The sequence below is a fragment of the Zonotrichia leucophrys genome, chromosome 2 (genome assembly GCF_028769735.1).
Source record: "Zonotrichia leucophrys gambelii isolate GWCS_2022_RI chromosome 2, RI_Zleu_2.0, whole genome shotgun sequence".
NCBI lineage: Eukaryota > Metazoa > Chordata > Aves > Passeriformes > Passerellidae > Zonotrichia > Zonotrichia leucophrys.
Genome location: NC_088171.1, coordinates 67,180,394 through 67,200,951, shown reverse-complemented (window position 1 = coordinate 67,200,951; position 20,558 = coordinate 67,180,394). Strand labels below are relative to the sequence as shown.

The window sequence follows — 20,558 nt, the reverse complement described above, 5'->3', positions numbered from 1 at the left end:
CCAGGTTGACCACCACACATTTCTCGAGGACTTATATCTTCTAAAAACAAACTGGAGGTAGATTTTTGCATTTAGTAACCATGTGCTGATGGTGACCACCTCAGCGGTAAATACAAACTTTACAACAACCTGATGAAGGGGGCTGCATTTCCTCCCTATCCTCAACATCTGGCTAAGAAACAAAAGTCAATAATTAGACAGTTTTATTACATAATATTCTATCTGTTTGTGGATGTTTTAAAGGAAATTGCATTTGCTATATCATCTGCAAGTCACAGCTGCAAGAAAGTTTCAAAACACAATGCATCCTGGTCATCCCAAATTTATTATTGTTTAGTACATGTGTATATATTTTGAGATTTAGTGTTTTTGTTTTTTATGTCTTTTTACAACCAGTGATGATAGCCAGTGATTAGGCTACTTGTCCTGGATACACAACAATTTTTAAACAAAATGAGAGAAAGGTGCTGTCCTACACTAGGTATCTGTGCAGTATTTGTATTCTGTACAAGGTGCCCCAGACAGCAAATTCATCACATTGCCTGATAAAATGAGCATCTCTAAACTTGCTAAAGACACAAATATCACAATGCTGTTATCTTCAAGTACTTTGTGATTCCAGAAAATTTTTTCACTCTGGCAATGTATTGCAGGCTGCTTATTCTAAAACAAAAATTGAATCCTTAGGACTTTGAGAGGTTGATAGTTAACTCCTCCTTAGGATTCCAAAAGCTAATTTGTTGTTTGAACCTAAGCTGCTACCTAGGCCTACTGCTGTAATTCTGCTTTACAATGTTGAACATTCATTGTTTAGTAAATAAACGATGCTCAATTTTCTTTCAAATCAGTGCATTGGAAGGATGCACAATATTTCCTATTTATGTAATTCAGCTTAGAAGGTTTCTAGTTGACATAGTAAATATTGGAACATATTTAGAGCCATCTGGAGAGGGGATTTTCAGGAACCGGAATTTATTTAATGAGGGCTAAAAACATCTGGAAAGGACAAACTTGTGTCCACTCATAAAGGACTTCCTATGACCTCAAGCAATCCTGAACTAAATTTCCCAGGGCTAAAGCTACTGAAAAGTGCTGTGCATATTCTAGAACACATCGTAGCAAGAGGCATTTTTGCATATCCTGGTTTGGGAAAGCACTGACTAGGGACCACCCCACAAGCTTTCCGAATCAAGAGGGCAAATTTATTTCACAATTAATTTAAAGACAAGTAAAAATGCTTATCCAGTTCCTGCAACATTTCCTGCAGCAAGAACCAAGGTTTGGGTTTTTTTTTTCCCAGATTAAAGAATATTGAGACCACGTGTCATGAAATGCTGGATGAATTTGTAGAGTATGTCCATCTCAAAATGTTAATAATGAGTTCCAAGCAAAAGCAATTAATAGTGCTTTGGTTCCCACTAAATTCCATTACATCACATTTAATGCAATGTCTGATAAAAAACAAAAGTAATAATAATATAAAAAATATATATACTCAATTGTAGGTCTCCTTGTATCCACCCAGTGAGTCATTAGTGGGGAAGACTGAGGAAATGCAAGGTTTTAGTTTAAATTACAGTTTTAAGATACAGTTGTCTCAAAAGCTCATCTTGAAAGGGTTGTCTTTTTCTTCACCAAATAAAAAATGATGTTAAATAAAAATCTGAACCTCTATGTTCTGATTTGGCCCAGACTAAGCATAGAAGGTGGCAGACTGAAACTTAGCTGGATAGCTCTACATGACTTCTAGTTAGGAAGTATAAGCTTGAGACGAGATTTTCAAAGCTACAGCTTTACACCCTAGCAGGACTTCTGCAAGGTTTTCTTCTTTCTAATGCTCACAATTATCTTGAGTAAATGTGTTCCTACTTTGCTCATTGCTTACATATGAAAGCACCAAGATACTGCATGCAAAACTGCACACTCTGCAGAACTGGAAGGAACATGGATATGGAGTAATGTACTTTTACAGGATTTCTTTTGACCCCTAGAAAACTCCCTTTGTTAATTGCTTCAAAATAGACTGATGCTTTTGATTTCCACCTTCTCTTTTAAGTGTCTACATTATCTAGATTTTTTGAACAATCTTTGACTATTAAGCTATTTATGAAAGTTGTGGTAATCATTAATATCCTACTACAGCTGCTGCAATTCCATCTTCCTGCAAATTCTGCTGCACCTTGACACACAGACCAGAAGCTTGCCCGAGAGCACTGGGCATACAGCATCTTTAATACTTTGAGAAGTCCATTTCATTATAAGCAATTAAAATAACTAATCTGCTTTCAAAATGTGTGGAACAGTAATTTGGTTCAAAAATTTTATTTGTAGAACATCCCATTTCCTTTTCATGGCACAACCTCCTTCAATAAGCTTAAATTTTTGCATCAAATCTTCAGAAAACCTGATCCACTAAAACCAACAGTAGTGTTGGAATGCAGCTCTTCAAAGTTTTAATTTCCAGCATTTGAGTCTGCGATTATAATACATTTTAATTGGAATGCAAAAGAACTGCAGACACCATTGTTCATATCAGCAGCACATTTAACATAAAAAAGTTTAAGTGTCCTGTTCTAATGGGGTAAATGCCACTGGTAAGTAGTGTCACTCTAAAGTATGTGGCTTCATCCATCAAATGTCTTTTACTTACACAGAACACTGTGTAAGTTACTGTGTTACAACTGAACATTGTAAAGCATTTATGTTTCACACCTCGTATAAACCAGGCTTCCTCGTTGTGCTCCTTCTCCAGACTATACTGACACCTGCTGGGGAACTTCTGTCAACCTCAGAATCCACATCCTTGAGACTATCATCAGCAATTTTCAACTCGGCAATGAACTGATTCAATTTTCTGCCTGATTATGCCATGTATCTGCTGTATAGTTTGGCTTCTGAAAAAAAAAACCCCACAATTTTTGAGGAAAGATCTAACAAGCCATAAATTATCAGAGAAGATGTGATGTTCTAGTTATAACGACCTTCCTTTTCTTTAAAATGCATTATCTAGTGCATTTTTTTCATGGGGGGCACTGGCTCTGTGCCAGGCTCAAACCATGACAAGTGTCACCATGGAAAGAAGCTGAGGAAGAACACACGAATCAGCCCCTTCCTTCATTCCTAGGAATAAAACAACGTGGTAGGCCTTAGATATAAAACACTCCAAGAGCAGTACTTAGGTTCGTTGTTAACATAAGGCAGTTTAAAAAAAACCCAAACCCTTACATACCTCTTCATTTCCTCAATTTGTTATTGCTCCTAAGCAGGGGCAGATTTCATACAGCAGTTCCAAGGAAGACTCCAGCTTCTTGCTATGTGTTTGTTAGAACAGAAAAACTCAGAGAATATTCCAGTGGTTACGTGACATCCAACCCCACTTTCAGTTCCAAAGAACTTTTCAACAAAATAAGCAGCACTAATAGTTAAACAAAAAGTTATACACATAGTCTGGTACGAAAAGGATTGCAAAACTCACCTTTCATACTGGAAGTTAACTTAATATTGAGGACCTTTTTCAACTCCTTCATTGGAATCCAATGCAAACTTCTGTGAGGTTTAAGAGGGGCTAAATAAATCCTCAAGATTTTTAAAGCTATGGAATTCAGTGATGTAAAATTGCAAGTATAAGGTGAAACACTTCCTTCATGCACCGATGGCATAAAACCAACTACTAAAGCATTGATTTTTTCTATCTCCCAAATAGTTGAGACTGTGAATAACAAAATCTGGAATTTTGCAAAGAAAGTTGCACTGTGGAGAACCATTGTGTTCAGACAGACCACAGTGCCACTTTGATAAAAAAATTCTGAAAATAGAAATCTTTATCAGTCAGACATACTGAGATAGTATTGGACACATCAGGTATTGGTTGAGATTTGTTTTAGGCATTTGGACAGAAAAAAAGGTTTTCCTACAAATGTTGACAAGCTACTTCAAAGATGATTAAACTTTTCCAAGCACCTACAGCATATCATGCAAAAAAAGGTGGAAGTTACTAAATGAAATTATTTCAGGAACATACATTTTTCATTTAGTTCCCACAATGAATAACATTGACCAAGAGATAGACAGATTTTCAAGAAGTGTGTTTTCAAATGATCTCCAGCATAAAGGATTCTTTAGCATAAAACATCCTGAAAGAGCAACACATTTTCAGTGCTAGTACTTACTAAGCTTTCAAAAAAATCAGGAGCACACATCCCAGGTTTTGGAAATACCATTTTATTTTCCAGTGAATATCCAAATGTAACACTTGCATCATTGTTTATCAACCATCAAATTGATGAAATACTAAAAGCTCCAGTGCACAGTTAATTAGATATCTAAATCTTAATAAAAATTATCAGTGCAAAAATAAAAATTAATTCAGTATACAGTTAAATGCATTTTGTTAGAAAGATATTTGGGCTTTGAGCACGTATACATCAAATTATCTGTTAAGAGAAGCCACTTCCAGTCTGTGCTCCAAACAAAACTATTCCACACCCAGTTCTAAAGACAGGCAAGAACTAATTTCTTCTTTTTAAATGAAAAGTCTGAGCTTAGTTACAACATTCATCACGGGTACACAAGCTGAGAAATATTACAGAAGTCACCCTATATTCAGATAGGAGTTGTTCAAAAAAGAGGCTTTCCTATTTTTCATATGTGGGATCCTTTTGAGACATCTATGTTTTTTCCATTCAGAACAGAGAATTAACAACATTCCAGTGTGCCCCAGTGTTGGCAAATCCTCTTTCAGTCCAGATACACAATGATGATTGATGAAGCTGTTGGGCCCACGGTAGCAGGCAGAACAGCTTGGCAGGAATTCAGTGTTATTGAAAGAAATCTCAAATACTTATTCCATCTCCTCTACTAACTTTAATCACACTATCAACATGCTGCCAGGAATGGAGCCTTGAAACCAAGCCATAAACCTACACAAGCAACCCTTGTTGGTGTATTACTGCTGCAATACAGGTAAAGTGTAAATTCTGTTTATTTTTACCTGTTTCCATTCTCCATTGGACACCAGCTAAATTATGGAAAGATATTTCCTGCACTAACGGTTAGCTTGCAGCAAATTTCATTAAGGTACTACGTCTCATTTTCCTTGGTTAATGAACTGATTGAGTTAACTTCAGTTGCACTGCTGGTAACTGCAAGTTTGGGATAAAGGAAAGCAGTGTAGGAGAGTATTTCACATATGCTGTAAAAGTCGGTAAGAAAGAAGATCAGTACTACAGGCATTTAAACACTAATCTGCTCATTTGTTATGCTGATAAAGAAACAAAAATCTTCCCTCAATTGCTTCATAAAGTTCTGACAAGCTTATCCTAAGTAAACCAACAGCATGCCAAATATTTAAGGTAAAACTGTACTAGCTACAAAGCTAATACAAAGACTGATATGCTTCTCATGATCACTTTTTTAGCTTGTTTTGGCTTTGCTTAGAACAGTAAAAGAGATGCCTGAGACATTTTACAGGGAGAAAAAAGAAGGAATTTTTGACCAAGCTTACCTTACACATTTTTTGTTAACAAAAACTATTCAAATTGCAACTCTCCTTCATAATACTGAACATTCAACCCAAAAGTTTAAATTACAATTGGATTTAAAACTCTGTTGAGATCTTTCACTGGTTAATCTTCAAAGTAATATATTCCATAAGACAAGTTTATTTGCTTGAAATCTACAAGCAGAATATAGTTTTCCCAGTGAATTCTCAGCTAACTATGGCTGGAATCTATTAACCTACTTTTTGGGAAAGGTCTGTGGCTGCACACCAGGATGGCTGATATTACATTAGTCTCTGTTTTCCCAAATGATATGATACTCTGCCGATGGGAGAGAACTCCAGTTTGCAACTCCCTGAGCTTGATGTAGTCACACAGTTTTCAGCTCCAGCTTCCAACAAACAAAGAAATACTGGCATTCCACCTGCCCTGAACCAAAAAAGCATAGATAGGCACTTAAGTTGAAAGTATGCAAAACATTTCTTCCCGTACCAAGACTGTAGAGGAAATCCTCCTTTTTTTCTATCAGCTTCAGCTTTCCAAAAGAACCTCAATTCAAGTCAGAAGCAACTGAGCATGGCACCAATCCAGCATTATTGAAAAAGGTGTTAAAAAGAAGCGTATTTGGCCAGTTCCTTCTCCATCTCAGAATACTGCTCTTTGAGGCGCTCCATCGCCTTTCTGTGCTCTTCGTCCACGTCCGCACGTTTGTTCTGCTGTTCTCTCATGAACTCCTCCCAGTGAGCAATGCACTTCTCCTCACGAGCCATCATCTTGTCTGCCTGAAGCTGACAGGAGGAAAATAGGAAGCTTTTAACCATCATTTCCATAGTAAAACAGGGGGGTTAATGAGAGCAACACAATGTTAAACTATCTGGAAACCAGCACAAAGACATATGGAAAGGAGAAACTAAAGAGAAAACATTTATTTTTGTATAGCCAATCCAAAACAAGTGGTAAAATGTCTGCAATACTATTAATGTGATTGTATTAGCAATGATGCTATTTCTATAAAAAATTATAACAGAGATATTAAATGTTTTGAAACTGGCAGCTAGTGTTTCTGCTTTAGCCAGCTAGCTCTCACTGTGATTAATGTCTTCCTTTATAAATAAGTTATTTTTCCCCTCATATTTTCCTACTGCTTGACTTAGCTAAGTTTAATTCCATTCACTATCTTATCTTGAAAAAAAAAAAAGTCTAGATATCTAGAAAAAGACATCCCAGACATATTGAATGCACATGACAAAACACAACGTAACTGTGGATTGCTTGGGAGCTGAATTGACAGTCTGGCCCCCTTATATTAAAAGTGCAGAAGCCAAAATAAACCTAGGCAGTTGTTCCTCCATTTGCTCCATGTCCCAGCAAAATAGAGGATTAATCCTTCTTTTTCTCTCTCCTTTTCAGTGTATCAGCAATAACTGTTTCTGATGTGTGGCATTTTTGTCAACTAAAGGCACTGGGAACCCATTTATGTATTCTTAAACCCATTTATGTATTTTTATATTTCTGCTGTTCTTCAAGATCGCACAGCAGGGGCTAAATAAATGACTTTTTTCAGTGCAGCTTTTGATACACTTTAACGACATTGTGTCAAGATCCATTTGGTTTGCACCAATACAGTAACATCTCCCGACAAGATACACAAGTGTACACTAACAGTTTGACAGGTACACTACTTTGTATTCAACAGGTTTTGAAACATGGAACTTTTGAAACATTTGAAACTTTTTGACACAATTACACATCACCTACCCAAACCTAACAATGCTTTCTGCCAAAATCTCATTATTTTTTCAGAACACATAATTTTAGAAAAGTAAGAAAAAGGTATTTCTCCTCAAGTGGCTGCACTACAATGACAACTTTTACCTATAATTTTTTAACAAGCTACCTACATGTTACTACTCTCATTTGGAAAGTTTCAAGCCATAAAGTTGTACTATGCAAACTTTAAGAAATGCTATGAATCCTGGATACCTATAACTACTCTTCCACTACATATTAAAAGAAAAAAAAAAAAAGAGTGGAAACATCCAGCTAATATTTTTTTAAAAAGTACAGTCACCATTCTTACTAGGTGACTGTTCATTTTCTAAGTTATAAATTTCTTATTAAAGTTTTACCTCAAACAAACAGTAGCAGAACTGTAAGAATTTCCTACCTCTCTCTGAGTATCTACTCTAGCGTCAGAAACAAGCAAACTCTGGCAGTGCTCAGACATGTGCTGTTTGCCCAGTACCAGTGCTCAATTGCAACTGGACTGCCCATCATCAGTTGCAAAAAAGGAAAGAAAAACATGACTATCAGCTTACATCCATGAATGCACAGCCTGTTTTGCTTGATAGCCATGGAAATGTCTTTGGTTTTTCCTGAACTAAATTATAATCAAGAGCATTTTGCAAGTAAAGAGATAACACAGGAATACAATAAAGAAGTAGGATTGGGAATACATGAAACTAATTTAATGTATAATTTTCCAGGTTTTAGATTCAGAGCACATGTATTTCAAATAAGCAAAGTGTGTAGCCAACTGAAAAGGTTCCAATGATTCGCATGTTCCTATAATATACCTCTTCATTAAATAACCCATCCACAAGTGAAAAAAACACTTCCTTTTCAACAAGCAATATATATAATATGGTCAATGTTCTCAGCTAACTAGGACAGATTTACATTTCCATTCTGGTAGGTTAGTAGATGTTTTTTGTTCCACAGAAAATAAGCTTTTTATATTTAAGCTTTCCCTGTATGTGACAAATGTTATAGTCTGAGCTAGGAGGAAAAATAAAGCAAAGGAAATAAAAAATAGTTTCCATATATCAGGAGATTGTAGAAAGAGTTAGCTAGATCATTAACTTTGCAGTGAGCATTATATAAGTGCAGAAATCACCCCAAGAGAAGTTTTACTGCCAGTATATAAGGTACAGAAAAATATGTTTTTAAGTTTATACTGAAGGTAGACAAACCTGCTGTGAAGCACAAAACTCTTAGATCACAAAATAAAAACCCATCCATCTATCCTTTACCTTTCTTGCTTCACACTCCCTCTCTTGGAGTCTATGGATCATGGCATTGGCAGCTTGCACTGAAACAAGAAAACGCAGTAGATCAGTCTGCTGTTGGAAATCAAAGAAACTTGCCTGAAAGGGATTTAGAAGATGCAAGGCTGTTGCAAGGTGAAGATTATATTCCACTGTGTCACTTAACTGTGCCAAGAGTCACCTGTACTTGCAGAAAATGCTTCACACTTACAACTTCAACACTTATAAAAGTAAGCAGGCTTATTGCAGAGTTCAACCTTTGTGTGTTCTAGAAACCAAAAGCAGGAAGGCAGTGAGGTCCTCTTGTGCCCACACTTTTAGTGTTGCTGGTGAGCTGGAGTGCACTACTCAGAACCTCAGAAGACATCAAAAACCACTCTCAAGGCAGCAAGTAGAAACAGGTGATCAAACTCTAACTCTTGAGTTAGTTGAGGGTTTTTTAAAATTTTTTCCCCATCAGCTGTGTATAGACTCCACAGGTACATCTTTATGCTCTTTAACACCTTTATGAGTCCATCTCTTTTCTCCCTAAGACTAAGCCTGGGAAAACTTGTCAGTGGAAATAGGAACTGCATTCCTATGCACTTCCCCCCCCCCCACCCCCAACACAGAATTAAATACACTAATTTCCCAAGCAGCAACTGGATGCAGTCCTGGACAACTGGCTCAAGTTGCTGCTGCTCCAGAGGTCCCTTCCCACTTCAGCCATTCTGAGATTCCATTACTGAAGATGAACTGCACAGCTGGCCATGAGAAAAATCAGGGAGTAGCATTGAAGGTTCACACCAGTTAGGTATTAGGATGCCTTGTTTGCACGACTAAATTGTAAGTTTCAATGTTTTCCTGCAATCCTTTTGGTGTGGAAAGTACCATCGACCATTTACTATTCTGCATATGCCAGATGCCATACAAATAAGTTATAGGAAATTAAATGCTTATACAACATGCCAACGAATTGTAACAAAATCCACAGGGGCATGTTTCAACTGCATAAATTCGGCAGCTAAAGCTGTGTACCCACACTCTCTTAGAACCTCTTTTGAAGAAGTCATCCTGCCAAATGAGTAAGGGAAAAAAAGCACATTTAAAAACTGGTAAAAATTTCAAACATTCTTCTAAAATCTGAGCAGTAAAGAAATATATTAATAAGGATGAAACTAAAATTAGCATGCAATTACTATTACTTCCCAACTTGTGACTGAATAATAATAATAATAATAAATTTCATACTATACAGAAGAAAGTTTTATTTTAAAGGATTTAAGGGAGACAGTATTATGCACTCCTGTGGGAAAATTCAGAAACTTGAAGTTCACATCACAGCACGGCTGTAACAAACCAGGAAACTGAAACTTTTGTCCATGGCTTCAGTCAATGTAAAACACTGTTTCCAAGTGAATAGAAAAAGAATGAGCTGAAATAGCTTCTACTTAAACCAACAAAAAACTCTAATGTAATCTTAACAAGAGCTGATTGGCTGGACTATCAAGTATCACAAAACATCCCTGTTGTTTCCTTTTCAAAGTTGCACAGAAGTGAGAACAAAGCACATAAAGAATAGAAAATTACACAAGAGTGGCAATTTTTTAACAGATTATACTTTGAATCCAAACTACTTAAATTATTCATCAAAATGATGCATCAAGAGCAATAAGAAGCAACCTGCTTACATCTCTTGAAGGTTTCACTCAGATTGTCCTGCATTGCCTGCTCACACTTTGGAAGAACATGTTCATTTGCATCAAAGATCGTATTTTTGAGATTTTCAAGTACTCGCAGCTCTCGGAGGCCACGTTTTTCCTGCCACAAAAAGGAAAGAAAGTGAGTGGCTAGCAACGAATTCCACTTCACAAATTAGAGATGGTTTCCCAGTTGATAAACTAATAGCTTTATCTCAAAGACTAGACCATTGTCTATGGAAGTGTCACTCTACTTATTTAACAACAAAGATAAAATTGCCAAAAAAAGACAGCAATGTTCCATTCTTCACATTAAAATACAAAAAATCCTCTGACTGACTCCTCTGGCCCTTATGAGAAAAGACAGTATCAACTATTTACACACTGTGGGGAAAAATGTCCTGTTGTGTATTGATAATTTACAGCATCTCTAAAACAACAGAGAGCAACAGAGCTTGAAAGCATTTCATTTTTATAACTCAGCTGGTTACTGAGAAATAATATAGTAGTGATTCTGCTTGCTTGATGCCTGATCTTCCATATTTAGTATGGCAGGAGGTGAAAATAACGCAAGTAAAATTGTTTTAACTGAAGTGAAGCAATGAAATTGACTAAACAATAATATAACACAAGTCTTCTAGATCACTACTCACCATGATTAATTACAAGTACAATAAGATCTTGTTTTACTGTCTAAATTTATGAAACAATCTATTTTTCTGAAGCCACAGCACTATTCCCACTCTGAATTTCACCAGCATTTTACTTTAGATAAAAACTCGACATAAACAAAAAATACTCTTTTACATGAAGTGGGACAGGGATCACCACACCCATTTTAAAACTTCAGAAACAGAGCACAGGCAAGCAAAACTCCTTAACTAAACAGGTTCCAGATTTCCTGAATGCAAATCTCCATTCTTTGCACACTAGGTGCTAATCATTGAAAAAATAAGCATGTATCTCAAAGTTAGAAACAAATGGAATTTTTGAGTGCTGGTGGTCCTAACCCCACTTTAAAGAAATTCTGAATTGCAAAAATTTAAATAATCCTCTACTTTGCCATTTTCCCCCCATAAAAGTATAAACCAGTAACTAAATTTCAAAAAAAAATCCAATTTGTCTAAAAAACAGAACACGACTTCAGGTGAAATGAGACAAATACATGAATTATCAGCCTAAAGATATAAATTCTAATTTTGTCCATGAGTTTAACATTTTCCTTCCTATGGAATGACATTTAAAACTACTTACTGTATCCTACAGCTTAGTTAGCGAAAGCATGGAAAAGAAATAACTTCTGACTCTCAAGCCCACATGATACAGATCTGATGAGAGTTTATTTCATATCCACATTTTGCTAAACCAGCAGAGACAAAATAGACCTACTTGAAATATAAGCCACAATCTAGGTTGTGGGGGATTGAGGGAGAAAGACAGTTTAATGTCATTCAAATCAGGTCTGCATACTGGAATTTTGAGGTAGGTGTAGCTGCATTTTCAGCTACATTTTTAAATTCCACATTCTGTAAGAAAGAAAATCTATTCAGAAACTGGTATCCTTTGCTGGTGAGGATTCAAATTTTCTGAACTTTTGCTGCCATCTTGTGGAAACCAAATTACACTTTCCAGGCAAAGGTGTACATAAACACTTCTACACATTCAGTACTTTAGCCTTAATTGCAGCCAATGAAATAACAGTTATTCAATTTTTAACTATTTTATTACTTTGCAAAAAGTGCTCCTCTTCCCTTCCAGTAGTATAAGTTTCTCTTGTGTAATGAAAATAAAAAAAACCGTGCCAGCTGAATCCAGCTGAGGCATAAAGTAGCTTTTCAAAGAGATGTAAACCCACGCTAGCCAACAATACTTTCCTTGAACCAACTGGATTTCTCTAAGATGTTAGAACTACATTATTCTCCAACATCAATATTCTTGCCAGTCTTGTACAGGAAAAAATAAACCAAAAAACCACATCTTCTTTTCAAAAGTTTTAAAAGAAAAAGACCTAAATTACTGCCTTGTTTGCTAAAGATGCAGACATATACTACAGGTGTGTTACTTTTGGAAAAAAAATCCATGTCAAACCCTTTTGAAGAAAGTTATGTACCTGCTATGATATCTAAAAAGATGCTAAAACTGTTCAAAGTTTGACACTGCCTGCATCGAATACTTCAAATTCTTACTTCATACTTCTTACTTACAAATACTTACTTCAAATTCTTTAACAAAGTAACGTATTTCTCCCTGAATTACTGGTCGGTGATCCAGCAGTCTTGAATAGACTTCCCCAACATCTAGAAGATTATTGAAATACAGAATTTTAGTTTTTCTCTCACTCTTACACCAGGCAACACAACACACGCAGCACACTGCACCTCAGTGTGAGGAAAGACTATTGCTCACCAAGTACATACAAAACCAAAGGAGCATCAGAACAGAATTTTCAGAGTAACCTATGTATCCAGCAAACTGCCAGCTTAGATAAAACACAACAAACCAGATTCCAAAGACACGTTTCACTATTCCAGATGCCAAAGACACCTTTCTGTGAAGGTGAATGCTTTCCTCTCGGCACCCTTTGTCTCAATCCTCTTTCTCCTTAGTACAGCTTCCATATCTGATTTTTAGTGCTGGTAAAAGACCAGAGCTAAACACTACAGCTTAACAGAGATCCACAGAGTAAGTGTGGGAGTCTTCTGCAGCAAGAGACAGGAGGAATCCTCACTACAAAGAAAAACTGTCAATATTTTCTTGTTTTCTAGGGCCAGACTTGAAATTGAGTCTTGAAAAAGAGTATTTACTATTTAAATATATGTGGAGAAACAGGCTTGCCTGTCGCAAAGAAAAAGCCGGTTAAATTGAAAAGCACTCTGAGAACATAGCAAGTACTGTTTCAAGACATATAAAATACAGTCCCAAAAAAAGACTTTAAGATGGCACTGCCATCTGAAGGATGTGTTCTCCTGCCCCAGCTGATGGACCTGTCCTGTGGCTCTACTGTATCCACCTGTGTTTGTTCAACACCCTGAATCCCAGCACGTTCACAACGGTGCAGAAAGATTATTTAGAAATTCGGGAAAATCATGACTGCAGTAAATAATGCATGGGCTGAGTACGAACGGTTCAGAGCGCGGATTAACCACGACAAAACTTGGGTGAACAAGACCAAAAGTAAGAACTTCCCAGGAAACTCCATGCCTGTGGCAAGGGCCGCGGTGGCCGACTCGGCTCCCCGAAAAAAAGCCACAGAGACACCCAGGTTCCCAGCTCGGAGAGACGAGAGCCAGCAAAGCCTGCCGGGTGTCCAGCTTTAAACCCCAGCACAGGCGCCGCACCTCGGAGGGCTGGAATCCCGGAGAGAGCTGGACGGTGCTGGGGTGCCGGCACACTGCGGCCGCTCCCGGGGCCCCCGGGCCGTCTCTCCGCCGCTGCCGCGGGGTTACACGGCGGGCTCGGCGCCTCCGCGGGCCCGCACCGCTCCCTCCTTACCCTTGATGATGGGCTGGATCGGGGAGCCGGCGGCCGGGGAGTCCCGTCTCCTGTCGGCGGGCGGCGGGGCCGCCGCGCTGCCGCGGCCGGGGGACGCGGGGCCGGCCCCGCTCATGGCGCTCGGCGGCCCCTGGGCAGCGCAGCCCGGGCCGCCCCGGCCCTGGCCCGGCCTCCGTCCCTTCCCGCAGCGCTTCCGCCGGGCCCGCTGCCGCGCCGTGAGCTCATCGCGGCGCGCCGGCCGCGGAACCGCCCCCAAGGAGCCCCGAGCGCTCCCGAGCCTGCGGGCCTGGGGCGGCTCCTGTGGGGAGGGAGAGACGCGCACGGGTCCAGAGAGGGGCCGGAGGGCATGGCCTGAGGAGGGCTTGAGGGAGTGCGGGTGTTAGCGTGAGGCAGAGAGACCTTACTCAGAGAGACCTTACTGCTCTCCACAAACGCCTGAAAGGAGGGAGTAGCGAGGTGGGGTCGGTCGCTTCTCCCGGGTAATCAGTGACAGGACAGGATGACATGGCCTCAAAGTGTGTCTGGGGATGTTCAGGTTGGACATCAGGAGGAATTTCCCCACAGAAACGGTGTGGGGAAATGTGATTAGTGTGATTAGACACTGCAATGGGCTGCCCCGCGAGGTGGTGGAGTCGCCATTCCTGGAGGTGTTTAAGGAAAGATTGGACGTGGCGCTTGGTCTAGCTGGCATGGTGATGTTTAGTCATAGGTAGAATTCGATGATCTCAGATATTTTTTCCAATCTAATTGATTCTCTGATTCAGTAAGTATAGTAAGAGACATACATTAACCCAGTTTGCTTCTAGGTGCAGCTAACATGAATAACAACTGCTGGACACACAGACTACAAATAAACAAAAACCAAATGGACAAAAAAGAGCAGCAGACTCTTTTTACAACTATTAAAGCAAAAAATGATGTAAACCCCCTGTACATTTCTTTTAAAACATTTTCAGAGTACAAGAGACACTCTCAGTATGAGTAAGACTTGGAGCTCTTCAGTGGAGAGCTACAAAACTGATTAGGGGACTGGAGCATTTTTTACAATGAAAGGCTGAGGAAACTGGGCTTGTTCAGCCCTGAGAAGAAACACCTGAGAGGGAACCTAATCAATGTCTATCAGCATCTGAAAGGAGGGTAACAAGAGGATGGAGCCAAGCTCTTTTTCGTGCCTATTGCCAAGCAATAGGACAAGAGGCAATGGGCAGAAACTGATGCACAGGAAATTTCACCTGAATATGAGGAAGAAGTTCTTTACTGTTCAGGTGACTGAGCACTAGAACAGATTATCCAGAGAGGTTGTGGAGTCTCCCTCCCTGGAGATACTTAAGTACCTTCTGGATGCAATCCTGTACCAAGTGCTCTAGGATGTCCCTGCTTGGGCAGGGAGGTTGGACCAGATGAGCCACCATGGTCCCTTCCAACCTGACCCATCCAGTGATTCTGTGAGAGCATTAGGATATTCTAAATACACTTCCCCTCCCTCTTGGCTGCTTATATGTTACAGTATATTAACTTCTGTTTGTGACTTTTTTCTTCTTGCTAATAAACTCAATAAAAATAATTTCTAGAACAGGTCGATTCTGTTTAGACCATTGCATCTAAGGTTGTTTCTTGTTTTACACATTTTTTTTTTTAATCTGCAAGACATACCACACTTCTCAGTGTCATTGTATGGTCAATAAAGAATAAATTGGACCACAAATTCTGCTACAGCTACTGCAGCCTTCAGTGTCTGAAGGCTTCCTTCCTACCTGGAATACCAGAAAGGTGCCAGTTTAGCTGGAACAATTACTAGTTTATTAGCAGAAAACAGGACTAGTATGTATTCTTTGTTAGAAATTAGTTCTGCACATGTTCTACTCTGCATAGCTTTTATAAATGGGAGCAATTGTGTGGCTCAGGAAAAGGGGGACTTTTTAAAAGCTATTTGAACTGACACAAAAAATTATTCTATTATTAAATCCTGTGCCACATCATAAAAGCTTGGAAACTGCTAATGGAAATTACTACATGGGGTTTTTTTGACAATGTCTATAAACTCCTACACTCAGGCTTATAAATGAGTTAACATTGGGAAGTGTTCAATACTTCAACTAACATTATTATTAAATTTAGCATAATTACATAATGTAAAATAGTTTTTCACTCCTTCACTGTTACATAGTCTGTATTACATTAATTAGGCAATTAGTAGATATAATAATTACTTTAAAAATAGTTCCCTTCTACATTATCTATTTCCTGAAAGTGACCTGCTATTGCAACCTGTAAATTAGTATTTATGTTTTTCCACTTGATCCCAAACATGTAAGTATTTGATAATCACCATTAAATTACAGTCATGCTCATATATGAATAATATCTGCAGGATATTCCAGCTGGCTTAATCATCACTACTAATTTGGGTTAGAACTGTTCAAATCTTAATTTTACCCTTTCCAGCTTTCCTTTCATAGGCTCTCAGACAAGTTATTTGCCCCTCTAGGCCCTATGCTCCAGCATTTTATTTGTCAAAAAGGAAATCCTGTAGTTAAGCAGCTTTGTAACTACTGCGTTTCTAGGAAAGAGTTTTTTACATCATGACTAATGTCAGGTTCAGAATTATGGGACTGCAACAAGGGCAAACCATGTGACAGATAGTTCCATTGGTTTCTAGGACTACTGTTCTGAAACCATTCCTCCTTTGTTTGAATAATGTTGGGTTTTGCTTATTTTTTCTTTTCTTTCTTTTTTTTTTTTTAAGAATATGCTATTTGTTGTATTTATGCCTGGTTTTGTTTTTTGTTCCCCTGCTTACTCTCATTGCCCAGTCAAGCTTATTTTCAAAACATATTTTAAAGAAATTAAGGAGGACTTAAAGAGGTGATGGCTATAAAAAGACAATACTTGTGGAGCCCCTAACCTGTCAGTTTGTAGAAAGTAGTCATCAAGTCACAAAAATATGGAAATAGCTATGGCTTGCAGCCTGAAAATCAACATATGTAGTCATCATGTATTTTTTTGGAAGATAGGCTAAACAACCTCTGTCATTTTTGCCGTGCAATGGAACCCGCTTTCTCTTTTAGGGATCACCCTGCCGCTTCCCATTAGCATTAGCAGCACTCTGAATTGCAGAATCTTCAGCTGAACGTGCCGAGTCCTGTCATTTCCCCCACAGGCTGTCTGGCGATGATAATCCACAAAAGGATTATTTCATCCAAGTGGCGGTGTCCGAGTCAAATGCCGGCAACAGGCAGGAAAACCCAAACCTGTTGAGGCAGACATCTGCCCAGATGGGAGGAATCGGAGTGACGGCCCTTAAGAGGGCGAGGCGGGGGACATACTTTGTGCCAGCAGAATAAGTCCATGGGCTGCACCCGTGATGGGAGAGCAAGACCACGATGGTGATGGCTGGAAGTTTGCAGGCTGCGATGCCGATGCTGGCCAAAGCAGGCCCCGGGCTGCGCTCTTTGGAGCAGTGCCTTGTCACATTAGCCGGGCGGCCGCTGCGTTTGATGCTCAACCTGGACAGACAGGCCTGCCAGGCAGAAACTGCTCAGGCAGATGATGCTGGGGAGGACAAAAATTATCCAGCGCAAGACTGAGAAGACAGATGACACCCAGCAGGAACAGCAAGCCAAATCTGCAGAATCCACAATGCAGCTGGCTAGCCTGGGGCTACCTGCCTCTTTGAAGAGGAACAGACATCACCTACGAGCTGTCAAATTAGATCACCAGCCTGAAAATGCTGAAAGAGATTTAGTTCCAACAGAGAAGGGAAAGTTTAATGGATGAAAATCTTCCTAAAGGGGCCAAGGTAGTGTAGGAGGGGAAAGGGGAATCCTTCAGATGCAGCAACAATGAAAAATTAATCACCTCCTGCCTGCCTGCAGAGTGAGAGATGGGATGCGTGGTGTTCTGTGGCAGCCACGCTGGCTGTAGTCACTACCAGCGTGGAAAATAAAGGCCACGCCTGCAGGAATGTGCACAGAGCGGCAAGAAGCAATGCTTGCTACAAAATCGATCCCCCTTTCCAAATCTGTGATATGTTTATGTTGCCCTGGAGCTGGGCTCTGAGGTACCATACATCTCACATTCAAGACATGAAGCAGTGGGATACAAAGGCCCAGTCTGAATCTGAAAACTCTGCAAAGCAAGAGGTGCACGGTGGCATTTCCCCTTAATTTCCTTTGCAATATAATTCCAGCACAAAGAAAATGTGTGTAATCAAAGTCAATTTTGATAGATAGAAAAAAAAATATTAAGATTACCAAGTGAGTAAGCATGTGCTCAGGTGTATGGTGAATATGAAACCTGGCATCTCCATCAGGGACAGCAGTTGCATGAGCCAATTATAGATGCAAAGAAGAAATACTGCTCTTAGGGGGAAAATATTAAATGTAGCAATCCATTAAGCAGCTGCATCACTGCAATTACACTTTGAAGTTAAAGACTGTGAAACGCACCAAAGATTAAAAGAGGTGATAAGATTAAAAACCAAAAGGGGGAAAAAATCAAATAGGCCTACTGATCCTTCTTTCTAGCAAAAAAAAAAAAAAAAAATCAAAATGATAGAAAAAAATTACATACTAGGTTCTGTATATACATACAATTGTAAAATCAATTTGTGGCCATACCAAGCAAATCTACTTAAAAAAATCTATTCCCAACTTCAACATTCATGTCGCAGACAGACCATAAATCACCTACAGAGATGCAAACAAGATGCTAGCAGATCAGAAAGATTATGAACAGACTTCTGAATAGAAGAGCTTACACTGGATTTCTTAATAATGATTTTATAGTTCTATCTATTCTTTTATTTTCAGCTCTCTCAGCTAATAGCTTTCTAAGTACTTTGTCCTCTTCCAAATCAACATCTGTCTTTTGATCATCTATTGTTTTTTTAACCAAGCAGAAAATAAAAGATAGCTAAGTTCTACTACTCTTTCATCTGTAATGTTATTTGGGTGTATTTCACAGACAAAAACACTTCTAAGACACATTTTCATATAAAATAATGAATATAAATTAATGTCTTATTTGAGTTGCAAAGTACATCTACATTAAACCTTACTTAAAGTTTTTCAGCTCCCTGCAAGTAACCCAGGATCCACACCCACACTGAAGGGTCCAGATTAATCTTCCATCAGCTATAATTGAAATTAATGTGTGTGTATGCATGTGAGAGTGAAACAAAGTGAAGTTATAGAATTATTTTATCCAGATATTCCAAAGCTGTAACAACTATTGGGACGTCTAAGGTGCACCTCACCTTAAAAATCAGTTCCCCATTTTGAGGCCTATGTGCTTCCAAAGATTCAGCCAGTAGCATGAAATTCCTGAGAGAAGGTCTACTTTAGTTTACAAATGTTTTGAAGAGGGCTGGATAGACCATAGAGAAGGAATACAAAATGGAAAAGATTAAAAATATGTGAAAATATCACCTCTTGCAGGCAAACAGCTAAGGTGTTTGCTAGGAGATTTCATTTGTAAAAGTTACACTTTCTACACAAAGAATCTTGGGAATTCAATAGGTGCAAACCTAATCACAGCAAGTACTTACTCTGAGTGGGGGGAAGAAAGGTAACAAAAGTGGCTGGATTGGACTCTTTCAAGTGTGAACCAGAAGTGGTATCTTCTAACTCATTTTCTGTGTGAAACACTGCGATACCAGCCTGGAAGGTAAAGCACTCATGACCAGGAACAAGACAGAAAGCATGTTACACATTTAAGCTATCATAAATAATTTCTTTAGTTTTGCTGTTCAAAACCCTTCACTTTGGTTCAATTTGAATGGTCAGATCTTCTTAGTCCCCAGGTCCAAACTGGAACTAATTTTTGTTTGTTCAGTGTAATTTTTCCAAAATTCTCATTCCTGCTCAGTCTTTCCTAATCCTGTATTAAACCTGGATTTTTCTATAAATTACTCTTGTCCAGTTACAAGTCTTAGAGCAAGCAACACACCTAGAGACTTCAGAAGTCAAACTGAACCCTAACTTAAAAGTGAAGTTACACACACAAAGACAACTAAAAATTATCAGTGCATTTCTAACATATCTCATGCTAGACTCGAACAGCTGTTTCAACCTGGTTGGTCTACAAGCAGTCATCTTGGCATCAAGGGAAAATGACAAAGGGCTAAGTGCAGGATTTCACTGAACACTTACAATTATCATATTTATTTCACTGCTGAATTCTTCTGTTGCTGAAAGGTTGTCATGCAGCACTATCTCACCATATGGCAACACACTCAAGTCCCAGGGGCACATACTTATAAGACCATAACATGTCAGGCCCCTTGAATAAATTAGAACAATTATGCAAAATAATAATACTGCAATGATGAGATACATTAACAAATGAAAGTGGTGCTGTTCATGAAATGCTGTGAAAATAAATTCCACACATCACTGTGGTCATCATCATCATCAAAATGCAAAGCAACAAAAGTAAAACATCACAGTGCCCTTCAGCAACTGGAGTTACAAGAATGGAGAAAGGGGTTGCAAGGGAGCAAAGTCTCTTTTACTAATGTTCAGTGAAAGTATAATAAAATATTACAGAAAGAGGAAGTAGCTTTAAAAGTAGCTGAACATTTACCCATGCAAACCACAGACCATCAATGTTAATTTCAGAGCTCCCACTACACATCTCTTTTAAAATTGTGAAGCCTAGTTGTAATATATGTACCTCATACAGTCTCAGACCGACTCAAATAGAATTGTGGGATTTTTCAGAAGTTTTCTTACAGATTTATTTGTCCTTGATCAAAAGGCATTAGGTAGAAAGGGGGAGAGGCGACAAAAATCAATACCATCTGGTTTTCCCAGTCATCTCTCTAAAGGCAAAGTCTCAAT

At 38.8% G+C, this 20,558-nt stretch overlaps 1 protein-coding gene across 1 annotated transcript; it reads right to left on the bottom strand.

Moving 5' to 3' along the window:
- Nucleotides 1–4,206: 4,206 nt before the first annotated feature.
- On the bottom strand, nucleotides 4,207–13,891 carry BLOC1S5 (biogenesis of lysosomal organelles complex 1 subunit 5). Its single transcript, XM_064705306.1, has 5 exons — nucleotides 13,717–13,891; nucleotides 12,439–12,521; nucleotides 10,216–10,345; nucleotides 8,531–8,589; nucleotides 4,207–6,286 (listed from the first exon to the last, which is right to left on the bottom strand). The coding sequence occupies exons 1-5, from the start codon at nucleotides 13,829–13,831 to the stop codon at nucleotides 6,107–6,109; spliced, it is 567 nt and encodes a 188-aa protein (XP_064561376.1). The 5' UTR covers nucleotides 13,832–13,891; the 3' UTR covers nucleotides 4,207–6,106.
- Between the last annotated feature and the right edge of the window lie 6,667 nt (nucleotides 13,892–20,558).